The sequence below is a fragment of the Rhinolophus ferrumequinum genome, chromosome 7, assembly GCF_004115265.2.
Source record: "Rhinolophus ferrumequinum isolate MPI-CBG mRhiFer1 chromosome 7, mRhiFer1_v1.p, whole genome shotgun sequence".
NCBI classification, from domain to species: domain Eukaryota; kingdom Metazoa; phylum Chordata; class Mammalia; order Chiroptera; family Rhinolophidae; genus Rhinolophus; species Rhinolophus ferrumequinum.
In genome coordinates this window covers 91,936,410-91,950,145 of record NC_046290.1, presented here as the reverse complement: position 1 = coordinate 91,950,145, position 13,736 = coordinate 91,936,410, and the positions used below count along the sequence as shown (strand labels likewise).

Sequence of the window (13,736 nt, the reverse complement as noted above, 5' to 3'; positions counted from 1 at the left end):
TTATAAGTCATTGCCTGTGAAATCTAGGCAGTCTCAATGAGCAGGAACTCCCCAGAGAAGGCCGAGTTAGAGCAAGAAATCGGAGTTTTCAGCATACTGAGAGATTAGAGAGCAAAGAATATGTGATTCAGAAGTCTGAAGGAAAAGAAGGAACTGCTCAAGGAGACTAAAGATCAATAGCCAGAGAGGTGAACATTGAATCCAGAAGGCAAAGTGTCATCGGCTGTCAAGAGAAAGCATGTGTCCGGAGAGGGGAGGTGAGGTGCGCTGAATGTCACTGAGGTGACGGTGCAGGACTAAGAGAGTCAGGGGAGAGCGGGGTGGATGCCAGACTGGGGTGAGCTGAAGAACAACGGTACACACAGGGTGGGGATGGCTCCTTGGAGAATCCTGGCCTACAGGGCTGGGGGACAAAGGAACGTTGGCGTATCTCTCTCCCTCCACCTCTCTCCTCAACCCATCTCTTTCTGTCTCAAGATGGAACATACTAGCACTTGGAGGAACACTGATGAGGAAAATCTAGCAATTAGTAGAGACTGAAGATACAGGAGAGGGGATGACTGCAGAGCTGTGGTTCCTGAGAAAGAGGAAGGTGGGCTCCTGCGCCCATGTGGAGGGGCTGGTGTTTGAGGAAGGGGTACTTCTTCCCACAGTGAAAGCCAATGGAGAAGACAGAAAAAGCTTTGGAGATCTGATGACAGGCAGGTAGAAGCAGCGGCCACTGTCCAGGACTGGGCAAGCATAAGCATGAAAAGCACTGAGCACAGCGCTTGGCCTTGCTAAGTGTCCCACAAAAGCCAGACTGGACATTACTACAAACGTGCTTTCCCCTTGGCCTTCTCCAGCGCATGGCCTCACCGGAAGCACCCACTTGCCTGGAGATGAAAATGTATCACAGGTGAAATGCAAAGAGAAGGGAGGAGGTAATATTCAGCTCTGACATCCCAAAACAGAATTATGTAGCTATTGCCTTGTAAACACGACTATTTCTTTTTGAAGGAAATAGTTCATACTTACAAACTAACAAAACGAACACCCGTGACCAGGGACATTACCATGATGTTAGAGACCTTTGTGCTTATCTGGATAACCTCTAATCTGAATTTCCTGTTTTACCTTTTCCTTACGGTTCTACTATTATATAATAAAAATCGACATGTATCCTTAAACAATGTCAGCTCAGTATCGCGTATTTTTGCATTTCATTCACTTTCCCCTGCGATGTATTAATAATATTCCATTGTAGGGCTGTACCACTCTTTATTTATTCTTTTTACTGCTGATGCAGAGTGGGTTGTTTCTGCTTGTTTCTTATTTTCAAATATTCCTGAACGTGTCTCCTGGGGCCCGTGTTTAAGTTTATTTAGGGTATATAATTAGGAGTGGAACAGATCTCTCAAAACATATGTGCTTCTTTAGCTTTAGTATCTGATGCCAGATTGGTTTTCAAAAGGGTTTCACAATTTACACTCCTATCTTCACTTTTGAATTTTGGCTACCCTGGTAGACATGAATAAGTTGCACTTAAATTATTTTAATTTGCGTTTCCCTAATTATGAGGTTGAGCATCTTTTCATTTACTTATTGACCATTCAGACTTTCTCTTCTGAGAATGCCATTCATGGCTTTTGCCCATTTTCCTATTGGGATGTTTGTCTTTTTCTTATTAATAGGTAAAAGTTTTTTATATTTCTGAATACCAATTCTTTGTTAACTGTGTTGTGTGGCAACTGTCTCTTCCTGGTTTGTGATTTGTGGCCAAGGTTACCCAACATATGATCTGCTCATAGTATCACTCTAGGGGACACCATTCACATCAGGGGTATTTGAATCTTTATTTTGAAAAAGATTCAGATAGGTTGGAATATTTATAATGACTGGTTTCCAACAGATAATGTAAAATGTCTTGAGAAAGGAAGGGCCTTTTACTGGTTCACACAAAGGTAAAACTGAGCTAGCAGTGTCCTGGGCTTAACTGTTCACTTTCTTTAGGGTGTCTTCCCATGGTCGGGGGCGGGGGAGCTTTTACTTCTAAATTTTAATGTAGTTAAAATGTAACAATTTCTTCCTTTATGGTTTCCTGTTTAAGAAATCCTACCCAACCCAAAGTTACCATGTCCATATTTTCTTCTAAAAGGTTTAAGGTTTTGCCTTAAGTCTTTACCTGTAATTTGTGTTTGCATACGGTTCAAGGTAGGGATCTAATTTCATTTAATTCCGTAAGGATAACCAATTGTCAGAGGACCATTTATTGAAAAGCCCTCCCTTTCCTCACTGATCTCTAATGCTATCTTTGCAATATACATATGCACAGGTCAGTTCTGATTTCTTTATTATGTTCCACTGGTGTATTTATCTATCCCTCTGCCAATTACTGTAGCTTTGAAAATCTGGTGGGGCAAATCCTCCACCTTGCTCTTATTTCATATTATTTTCACCATTATCAACCTTATATAAATTCTGGAATGAGTTTTTCAAGTTTCGTGAAAAATCTTTTTGGAATTTTGATTGGAACTACAATGACTCACTCTATAATTAATTGGGGAAAACTGGTATCTTTAATAATAGTGGGAATTTCTATCCCTGAATACCATGTCTCTCCCCATTTAAATCTTTATTATCCTTCAATAGAAATATTATTCTTTTCTCCAGAAAGTTTCTATGCATTGTTATATTTATAACTAGGTATCCTTTATTTTTTTTGTTGCTATCTCCAGCAGTATCCTTTCCCAGTTTGCTGTTGATAGAGGTATGTAATGACTTTTGTATATTGACTTTGTTTCTAACAACCTTGTTAAATAATTGAGACTCACTTGAAAATGACCATTTTCTTCCTTCTATTATAACGCTTACACTTCCTTTTTCTTGTCTTTCATGCTGGCTAAGACTTCTAGTACAATGTTAGGAACACTTTCAACATCACAGAATATGGTCACTGATGGTTTTGATAAATACCTCTACCCAGGTTAAAGAAGTTCCCCTCTATACCTAGTTTTCTGGTAGTTTTTATCATGAGTGAATGTTGAATTTTATCAAATTCTTTTCTACAACTATTGAAATAATTTTTCTTCTTTAATTTGCTAATGACATAAATATGCATTAATAATTTTTTCTACTGTTAAACCAAGCAACATTCTTGGGATATACAGAGCTTGATGGATTCAATTTACCAATACCTTTTAAAGAACTTCTGCATATCTCTTCATAAATGAGATTGACTTTAATATTCCTTTCTTATACTGTTCTTGTCAGGTTTTGGCATGAATGTTACACTAGCCCATAAAATAAGAAATGTTCTCTCTTTTTCTATTTTTTGAAGGGGTTTGGAAAAGATCAGAACTATCTAGTTCATGAATGATTGATAGAACTCTTCCATAAAAAATGTCTAGAACTTGTGGAAATATTTCTGTAATAGTTATAAGGCTATTCATGTTTTCTACTTCTTTTTTAATCAGCTTTGGTGCATTATAGTATTCTAGAAATTTATCGATTCTGAAAAGGTTTTAAAATTTATTGGCATAAAACTGATTCTAATATTTCCCTGTTACCTTTTTAATCTGTGCTGCAGCAGCAAAGTAACCCCCGTTTTCATTCCTAACTTTTTTCCCCTTAATTAAGAAGATAGTTTGTCTACTGTAGTAGTCTTTTCAAAGAACCAACTTTTGGGCTATTTCTCTCTTGGGTCTTTGTTTTCTTTGTTTTCATTTATTTTTATTCTTATATATTATTGCTATGAATTATGTTAATTATTTCCTCCTTCCTATTTTCTTTGAGCTTATACTGTTGTACTTTTTAAGCTGGATGCTAAGCTCATAAATTTTCAGTTTTTCATTTCCCCTTGAATACAAGCACCTTTTATTTCTCCTCTAAAATAAGCACCTGTGTTATTTCTTAGGAAGATTTTCCTCCCTAAGGATACCTGGTTTAAGCAACCAGCATCTCTACAAAGAGAAGTAGGGCCTAAGCCAACTCCTGACGTCTTCAGCCTTCGATACCATGACCCTTCTCAGGGAGGGAAGCAAGGAGAGAGGGAGAGAATTGAAAAGACGTAGCATTTTCCAGAAAGTGTTGAGGATCACATCACTGAAGGGATTGTCTAAATGATTGGACTAAATATGCCTTAAATTGGGTCGTCCATTTAGGTTACCCCCGTCCCCGCACTAGTCAGCTGGCGGGGCTTGTGAAACACACAAACTTAGATATAGCAATAAATAAATCTAATTGCAGTGTGAGTTACATTTGATGGCTTTGCTGTAATAATTATGAATAACCATTACGATTATAGTACTTTTCAATCAAGGACAACAAACAGTTATTTACTAGTTTCTTCTAAAGGTATTTCCTGAGCATATCTTCTGGGATTCCTTTCACCTTATTAATAGCAACAAAACCTGAAGAAAGGACAGAGGCAAAATGTTTTAAAAACTGCCTTCAGAGAAAACTCACTGTCCAAGCATTTATTCAATAACCATTTTTGAGAGCCCAACTACTTTTTAGTTCCAGTAGCTATGTCAGGTGCTGGAAAATGGCCAACAAGACAGGACACAGAGGTTGCCTTCACACATTTACAGACTCACGGGGAACAGAGACAAGGTCATAGACAGCTCTAGGGCACGATGACAAATGCGTCACAAGTAGTGCGAAGTGCAAGGGGAGCACATAGTACAGGGGACCGGGCCTGTCATCGGAGCTCAAGGAAGACCTTTCCTGAAGAAGTGACACCAAGCAGAAGTGAGGCAGGTGAAGTGGGAGGAGGGAGGAGTGTTTCAGGAAGAGATCCGCCTGTGCAAAGGCTGGAGGTCGGTGAGGACACTCCATGAACAGGGCCTGGCAGAAATTCAGAATGGCTGTGTGTCCAGTGATAGGTGGTAAGTAGTGAGAAAGTCTAGGAAGGTAAGCAGTTACTGAATCACGTGGGTCGCATAAACGACAGGAAGGAAGGTGTGTGAGAAACAAGAAAACTCTGAGGGGCATAAGTGGTACCCTGGCCCAGTGAACGATTCCCGTGCCATTGTAACACACTACATGTTCTTGCAGGAACGCCCAGGTCCTACGTGAATTTCTTGCTGTCTGAAAACTTCATTTTGTTTTGTTTTTTTCTTTGGGGGATCTCAAATACGGAAGTAATCTAAACAAATTCTGAGGCAAAGAACTGGTTTTCACTAATACACATTTTTCCAAGGGGAACTCGGGCACCTTGGGATGGACTCAAAGAATATATCCGATAAATAAAATCTCATTCAGCAAACACCAATGAGGGTACAAGAACAAGCCTCTGAGGAGAGGAGGCTTTTTAGAAAAACCAGCTGAAGGCATCTTGCCCCAAGAACCAAGACATGCTGCCTTCTGCCTCAGTCAGCAGAAAAGCGACCCGCATGGGAGGTGCACATGCAGTCACCCTCTGCTATGAAAGTTCATGCTTCAGCACCAAGCAGGATTTAGTCCCTTCTAGTAAACTCAGCTTACTAGTAAGCATACATTATTTAACATAAATATAGTAAATTAGCAGGGGTTTGGTAAATATTAATTAATGGTACTATAAAAATATTTCTTTTCAAATAGCCTTTTTAAAAATGGGCAAAGAAGATGATGTGAGGCATTTCAAATTTAATATACCTAGAACCAAAACCATTATCCTATCCAGAATGTGAGATAATCTATCAGATAACTTAGATTCTTAAACACACACCTCAATGTAATAAAAAATAATGACAAAGGTGAGAGGGAGTGGAGACAACAGTCTATATTAAAAGAGAAGATTATATTATAAAAGAGAAATATAAATTAAATGTATGTGTGTGCATATAACCCCAAACGCAGTGCGTGAGTCTGACTGGGCCCCAGGCGGAGACAGGGCAGCTGTAGGAGATAATCGGAGATAACCGGGGAAGTCTGATTTTGGACTGAATGTTGGATGGCACGGAATTAGTGTTACTTTTCCCAGTTGTGATGCTCGGGGTGATTGGAGAAATGTTGGGGAACGCTCTGAATCTTACGAGACACACACATGTTTAAGGGTACAGTGCCACACTATCTGCAACTTACTTTCTAACGTTTAACAAGAGGGTGGGGAGCAAATGTGGCACCACGTTAACAACTGGCGAGTCTGGGTAAAAGGTGTACAGGTGTTTATTATACTAACCTTTCTCCTTTTCTGTAGACTGGAAATTTTTCAAAAAGAAAGAAAAACAAGCAAAAAAAAAAACAACAAAAAAGCACACTGAGCTATTTCAGCTAGAGAAACGCTAAGCCAGGGGGCCTCCCAAAAGCTGCTGAACAGGTACAAGAAAGATCAGATCAAACGTGGGTAGGTGTAAGATGACAACTTGACTCAGAGAATGAGGGTTCGGAGACGTACTTCTGAGGAAAAGGCAATTCACGTCCTTCCCAGCCCCGGGATCCTGCTATGCTCTGTGCCCTGCAGAGCTAAGCCGGGCGGCCTTCCTGAGGCGGGGAATGGTCCACACAGAGAGGAGCACTGCTGCACAGTCACCAGCAGTCACTGCTGCTTTGGCTTCTCACACCGTTTCCTCACTGTCTGGAATCTCCTCTCTTGCCTCCCACTGCCATCTCCCTGACCTCATATGTTCCCTCACCCTCTGCTGTCACCGCATGCTGAAGAATTTGCCAAATGGTAGCCCAGCCCTGTTACTCTGGAGCTCTGGGCCCAGGATTCCAGCCTCCATAGCGCTGTGTCCCAGGAGGCACCCCACTTGGCCCACCGCCTCATGTCACTCCTATATATCTGCCATTTCACTTCCCCAAATCCTGCCCCTTCCCCATTCTCTGTGAATTGGGTAGTGGCAAGAATATAAAATTCCTATGATCATAGTAATATGTTTGCTTTAGAGGGCTTTAAAGAAGTCCCACACTCTCCGCAGTAGGGGATTACTTCCACCAGTCCAACAGGGGAAGCTAAGACCTGAGAGTGAATAGCTCCACACCAATAACAATTTCTGACTTTCTAAAATCCACTGAGTGTCTACACAAAGGGCTGAGAAGGAGCTGGAGTGTCACCCACCTCATCCGTGTGTCCGCTTTGTGGCTGTTACTCTATTAACAGGCAGCCAGGGAGCGCGTCTGATGGCAGCCCACCTGCCATCTTGCCCGGTCCTTCTCTGGAAGGATCTATTATAAAACTTTTCCTTATATTGAGTCCCAACTTATTCCTTGGGGCTTCTGCCTTGATCAAGTGAAATCCTCTTCTCCCCACAGCTGCACGTGAAAACACCAGGTTGTCCCACTCCATGCCTTCCACACAGCAGGCGTGATGGCGGCGGCAGCCCCAGACCAGCTCAGGGAACCAGTGAACTTGAGGAAGTTCATGGGCTCTTAAAGGCTGTGGTGTGAACAAGCTCAGTCCACCCAGTGGAAACAGCATATTAGAAAGCAAAACTCTGCACGACGTCGGGTCAGTGCAGTGGGGAAGGCTCCACGGGGTAAGCACCTTCTGTCAATGGTATTTATTCAATGAGAATAGAAAGAAGGCGCGATGAACTGTGAAAGGTGGCTCGGGATACAAAATAAACATAAATGCTTACCTCCCCTTGGAAGCTCTTCAGCAGCGGCGCTACCTGCTTGCGCAAATCCTGGAGCAAGAGGGATGGTCAGGAAACAGCCATTTGAGAAGAAAAGAGAAGGGAAACATTCGTTAAGGACTCCTAAAAACAGCTTTGGATTCAGTGATTATTTCATTACAGAAAGCAGTCCTGGTGGCTCTCCTGGCCTGTTCCTTCATCCTCAAAACATAATGCCAACTGGCGCCACACGGTTTCCATGAACTTAAATGTCACTAGATTTATTTCTACTAAATCCTGGTTATATGCACCTGATTTTGAATGTGCTGTGGACTAAGGTTTTTGGTGACGTCAGTCTAAAATAATTTACTTAGAATAAAATGGAATATTACAAACTATGCAGGTTTGACTTATTCGTAGCTAGAATGGATTTGGGCCACCGTCCTGCATCTCAGCTGTTACTTTTGAGTGCTGTTTATGGGAGACACAGCCCTGTTTTGAATCCATGTTTGACATATGAGTAGTCGCTGGGAATTGTATCCCAAGCCACCAGTACCCATTATTTCCTTGGAGAAGTCAATACTTTTGTTCCTCCTTTGGATCATTTCCTATATTTTTATACCAAATCAATGAGAAAAAATCATCAAACTCTTTTAGACGACATGTGGCAGGCACAATAACAGCCCCAAAGACGTCCACTTCCTGATCCCTGGAACCTGGAACTGTATTAGGTTATACGCTAAAAGAGAGTTTGCAGGTGTGATCCAATTATTAGGGATCTTGAGTTGGGAAGATTATTCAAAATTATCCAAGCGGGCCAGGTCCTTCTAAGAGAGAGGCAGGAGGGTGAGGGTCAGAGGGGATGTGAGATGGAAGCAAGCCGGGGTCAGAGTGATACAGGCGCAGAAGCCAAGGCACGCAGGTGGCCCCGAGAAGCTGGGAAAGGCAAGGAAACGATGCTGCCCTGGAGCTTCTATGAGGAACAGCTCTGCCGGCACCTTACTGCAGCCCCAGGAAAGCTCATTTTGGACTCTGACCTACAGCACTGCCAGATGATAAATGTCTGTTGTTTTAAGCCACCAAGTCCATGCCAGTTTGTTACAGCAGCAACAGAAAACAAACATACTCTCTCATTTAGCCCAGGCTACTTTTCCGAAAGATAAAGGCTACAATACACACCGAAAGCGGAAGTGAGGGGAAAGAAGATGAAGAGGGAGCAGAATCACGGACACAGATGCCACTGGGTCCCAGCAGCGCCAGGGGTGAATCCTGTGTCTTCCTCACAAGGCACACGCCACGCTTCTGTCAGAAACTTGGCAACCACAGGAAATGAGGTGGGTTTCTAAACACGAGCGAGTTCAGTGAGCACTGGGTGGGCAGGGTGAAGGCAGAAAGAGCCCTGGAGATTGGGGTGGGTGGGCTGGTCCCCCTTCCTGCCCCTGGGGAGGGCAAACAGGAAGGATGATCGCACCGGGCAAACTGCAAACGTAAGACGATAGATGGAGTTGGTTTGTCGTCTGTTTTCCAAAAAGGCAGACTTTGACGAAGGTGATTCACTAACAAGGTGTGGCCGTATTCCCGAATGTTCTCACTAAGCGTGGGGTGCTAAGGTGTGCACCCCAGTGGGGAAGAAGAGCTAACACACTCCATGATGCCGGCACCCACACAGCGTCCACGGCATGAAAGCCCGGCTTACACAGGCATCTGGCGAAACCTTCCTCTCCAAACACCACAAACGCGTATTGATCTGATTGTTAGTAAGATGTGAACAGTTCAAGGACGATAACCTCAATGCAATGCTTGTCCTCCAACTGTCAGTGGGAACTGTGGCTCCTTCCAGGCTTGGGATTTGGGGACAGCCCTTCACTTTTCACAGAGCAACCCACCACACCGACAGGTAGTCCGGGAGCTGCGGGGGTGCGCTGCGGGCCTGCCTTGCCCTATCTGACAGCTGGTAGCACCTGATGGCTCTGGAGAGGGGGCCCTGAAGTCTTCCAGCGTGCCTGGATTGGATGCCACAGAACTAGAAGCAGCCCCAATGTCAGGGGCTAAGCTTCCTATCTCTTCTCAGTCTACAAAGGCGGCTGTGTTCAGGTAGGAATGCGTCCTCTTCCCTCCAGACTGGGGGCTGCTTGAGGGCAGGGAACGGGTGTCAGTCCTGTCCCTCCCCCCTCCCCCATCTCCATCTCCAGCATCTAAGGCAGGGCTGGGTGACATTCTGCTGAGGAAACCTCGGCACAAGAGGCCTCAAAACTCCAGAACGTTGGACTACGGAAGCTGACCACGTCTCACACCAGGTCTGATGCACCTTCTCCTAGAAGGGCCAGTCCTACCCCATAAGGGCCATTCCCCACTGCGCAGCAGGGAGGGCTGCAGGTGTGGCTTGGGCACAAGGTGTCCCCTGTGGCCCGTGGTCAGCAGAATGACTGACCTGAGCCATCAATAGGGAGTTACTGCTGAGAGCGAATGTGATCTTGGGCTGTATTTATAGGAGCGTTAATCTCTGTCTCCTCCGTGCCTCGAATGGGCCTGGCACACAGGAGAATGGGTGCGTTAGTGAGTAAGTGAAAGAACAAACAGTCTCTCCGAGTCTGTCAGTGAGGAAGCAAGTGAGAGACGGCCTGCCTGGGTATGAGCCGCCAAGGCCGGCCCACGTCCCAGGCCAGGGCTGCTGCCCAGCAAACATGAAGCACCACCTACGTACCTTTAAGTTTTCTCTAGCTGCATTAAAAGAGCAAAACGAAACAGATGAAATTTATTTTAATTTCATATAACCCAATATAACCAAAATATTATCATTTCCCATGTAATGAATAGAAAAATTATTAACAAGAGAGTTTCCGTGCTTGTTCTTGTAGTAGGTCTTTGAAATCTGGTGTGTGTTTTACACGCAGCACATCTCACTTGGGACTGGACACATGTCTAGTGTCCCCACCCACTCAGACACACTTGGTGACGGCCACCAAGTTGGCAGCTGGGGGCTAAGTGATGCCTTCACGCGTCAGGGCTCTCCTGGGTGCCCCCCTTCCCGATGGTCAGAGGGAGAGCTGAAAGGACAAGAATCGAGAGAAGTAGGAGGTGAGCCGGGCGAACAGAAGGTTAAGATGAGGCGGTTTCAAGAGGGAAAAGGCGCATCTATCAGATGCTGCCACAGACCTGAGGCTGGAGAAAACTACGGCGCAGCAGCCAGGTGGCATTAAGTGTACCGAGAGTGGTGCTGGGTTGGAAACCAAGCAGTGAGGGGCCGAGGGAGAAGTTCTGAGGATGAGGCTGTGAGAGTCTAAGGAGAGGGAAGGTAGAAACGGTTGGGGTGCATCTTGCAGAAGAGGGGCTCAGCAGAAGTGAACAATACAGCAGTTGCCCTCATCCACGGAGGATATGTTCTACGACGCCAGGTGGATGCCCGAAACTGACAGTACTGAACTTACACTGTTTTTCCTATAGCTACACACCTTCTCACTTAAAGGCAGCACTTTATGGCTCCTCTTTGGCATATCTGAATTGCCAGCATCCCTACTCCTGCGCTGTGGGAGCATCAGTAAGTAAAATAAGAGTTACTTGCACACAAGCATTGCGATACCCAGACAGTGGATCTGATGAGCCAGACGGCTACTAAGTGACTAACGGGCAGGGGGCATATACAGCGTGGAGACGCTGGGCACGGGGAGGATTCACGTCCTGGGCCGAATGGAGCAGGAAGGAGCAAGATTTCATCACACTACTCAGAAAGGCACGCAATTTAAAACTTATGAATTGTTTATTTTTTGGAACTTCCATTTAATATTTTTGGACTGCGGTTGACTGTGGGTAACTGAGACCTCAGAGAGCAAAAGTGGATAAGGGGGGAGCACTGTAGTTACCATTTAGTGACTGTCTGTCATGCGCTGAAGGCTACAGCAGGAACTTCAGATATACTAAATTCATCTGCTTTTCACAAAAGCCAACATAAGGGATAAATACCTACATCTGAGGCTCAGAAAAGGAAGGACATTTGTCTAAGGACACACAGCTGGAAGAGTTAGGATGTAAACTCAGATTTCTAGGGCCTGTGCCACAACAAGATTTTGTAATGAATCCATCGCGTTTGCTAGATGTGGGTGCGAGGATGACGTACAAGGGCTCCCTGGACAGCAGCATGGTGCGTGGGGGCACACGTATCACTCCAAAGGCTTACGATGCATCCAAACTCAGAGGGGAAACGGTGAAGCTGGATGGGGTCACAGAATGTGAAAGGTGCTGGGGCCAAGGCCTCGGAGCCCACTGTGGAGAGCAGAAGAAAAGGGAGAGCAGGAGTGGGGGAAGCCTGCGAGGGTGTAAGACCCAGGCGCCCAGGAGGTCAGCACACAAAGCAGCGCCTCTTATCTTACTAGGCTCATCCCCGATCTACCCCAAAACCCACCAACCGGCACAGGGCAGCCTCCCCGAAACACAAGCTCTGAGAAGTATAGCAAACGACAAAAAGACTTCCATATTCGCTTATAACACTCCAGGAAGGCCGAAGAGCCGCGCCTGTCATCGTGGTCATACATAAACTCTCCTCTGCTGTCCCTGCTATAACCAACCCACTATTTTTAAAAATCATTTCTATGGGCATATTCACGTCTCGTGACAGATCTACTAAACTAACTTTTTTAGATATTAAAGCTGGATGTGTGTGTCTGGACTCATACACATCTTTGAAGACAGTTGAAAAGAAAAACCCACTAAATAGTCACACCCACACACATACTAACTGATACATACGTATTTCACGTCACCAGCTAAAAAGTTACCCATTCCAATTTTATTTTGGGCAGTTTGAGAAATTCCTCATCCCATTCTGCTACCTGCAAATATTACCTGGCTTCGTACTAACCTAGGGAGACAGAAGCAAGGATGCTCACTTCTGACCCCTGGGCCCACCCCTCGTGGTTAGTGAGGACCTGACACAGCTCACTGTCCTTTTAGAACAGACAGCGCCCTTTGCTGTCGCAGCAGGCTCGGCCACTGCGATCCTCGTGTGCGTCCCCACGCCTTTCCCTGCAAATCTCAAACTGAAGAAAGTTGGGTGCAATCCATCAAAACCATATTGCGTGAATGATAATTAGGGATTTAACACAAAGTTAAAGAAATAGCTTAGGGTTACACACTTAATTCAGTGACAGGTTTTTCAGCACTATTTTAAATGTGCTTCCATCCTGTACCGTTTATTGAGCAAAAAGCAACAAACATCTTAACACGTAGAAAGGATGACCTTGAGATTATTAATATCGGAGGTCTGTTGGCAAAGACAGACTAGTACATTTCCACCTCCTCCTTCCCCTTGAGTACACTGCAAATAATAAGCAATGTTTATAGAGAGATGCTTCTGTGTGAAAAGGATTTTCATTATCTTCCCAACCACTGATTCACAACTCACTTTTCAGATCAGAAAATTGAACAGCAAAATGTTATTGAGGAATTTTCTATGTAATGACGATTGCAGGAGAAAACCACTCTGATTTAAAAGCAAAGCAAACAAAAACACAAAACCACCATGCAGCATTCAGTTGTACCTATGAGATGCAAGCAGGAGATGTCCCTGGACCCACGCAGTGTGCATTTTTGGTCCGTTTAGGGCACTAGGGTGATCTCTGGAAGGCTCTGCTTCCACTGTGTGGCCTGGCCCTCCCAACACCCATGAGGTGTGTCCCAATCCACTCACACGTGGAGCTAGGGCCAGCATCAAAGAATCTCGCACCATGGATTCAGGCTGGCAGCCACGGAGGTCACCTCTGTGTCCAGGAAAGAGTGGCGCAGGACATGGCTGTTTAGGTTTAGAAGGACAAGCAGATGCAGGGTAACAGCCTCAGCACTACGTGTAAACAAAAGGAGGCTATGGATTACAGATGCATCTTCAATGTCATAAGGATCTCTCTTTTTGAAATATTTTGTAACCAGATTTTTCAAGATGTTTCACTTTTGCTCTGCAGTAGCTCATGTGCATTTTTTGTAGAATGACAGCTGTCTGGCTGCAGTTCTTGGTGGTGCCTCACCCTCTGCGGTGGCAGCTTAGGAGTGGGGGTCCCGTCCTCTTCGGGACAACACGGCCTTCCCAAGAGCACTGGGGGCAGGGCCGGAGCAGTGCAGGGGCTGCAGAAGGCCACCTCTGAAAGGCTGGACTCAATGACTCACAAGGCTGCGCCCCTGGCCCTGGTACCGGCACAGGAAAGGAACCCAGCCCTGTGGCATCGGCAGGAG

At 45.0% G+C, this 13,736-nt stretch overlaps 1 protein-coding gene across 11 annotated transcripts in view; it reads right to left on the bottom strand.

The window, feature by feature from the left end:
* The window catches only part of CUX1 (cut like homeobox 1), a 346,311-nt gene that overhangs the window by 177,809 nt on the left and 154,766 nt on the right, over positions 1 to 13,736 (bottom strand). For all 11 annotated transcript variants that reach the window (XM_033111153.1, XM_033111158.1, XM_033111154.1 and 8 more), the window contains exon 3: positions 7,542 to 7,589. In XM_033111153.1, coding sequence (XP_032967044.1) covers positions 7,542 to 7,589 — 48 coding nt within the window. The remainder of the gene's footprint in view (positions 1 to 7,541; positions 7,590 to 13,736) is intronic.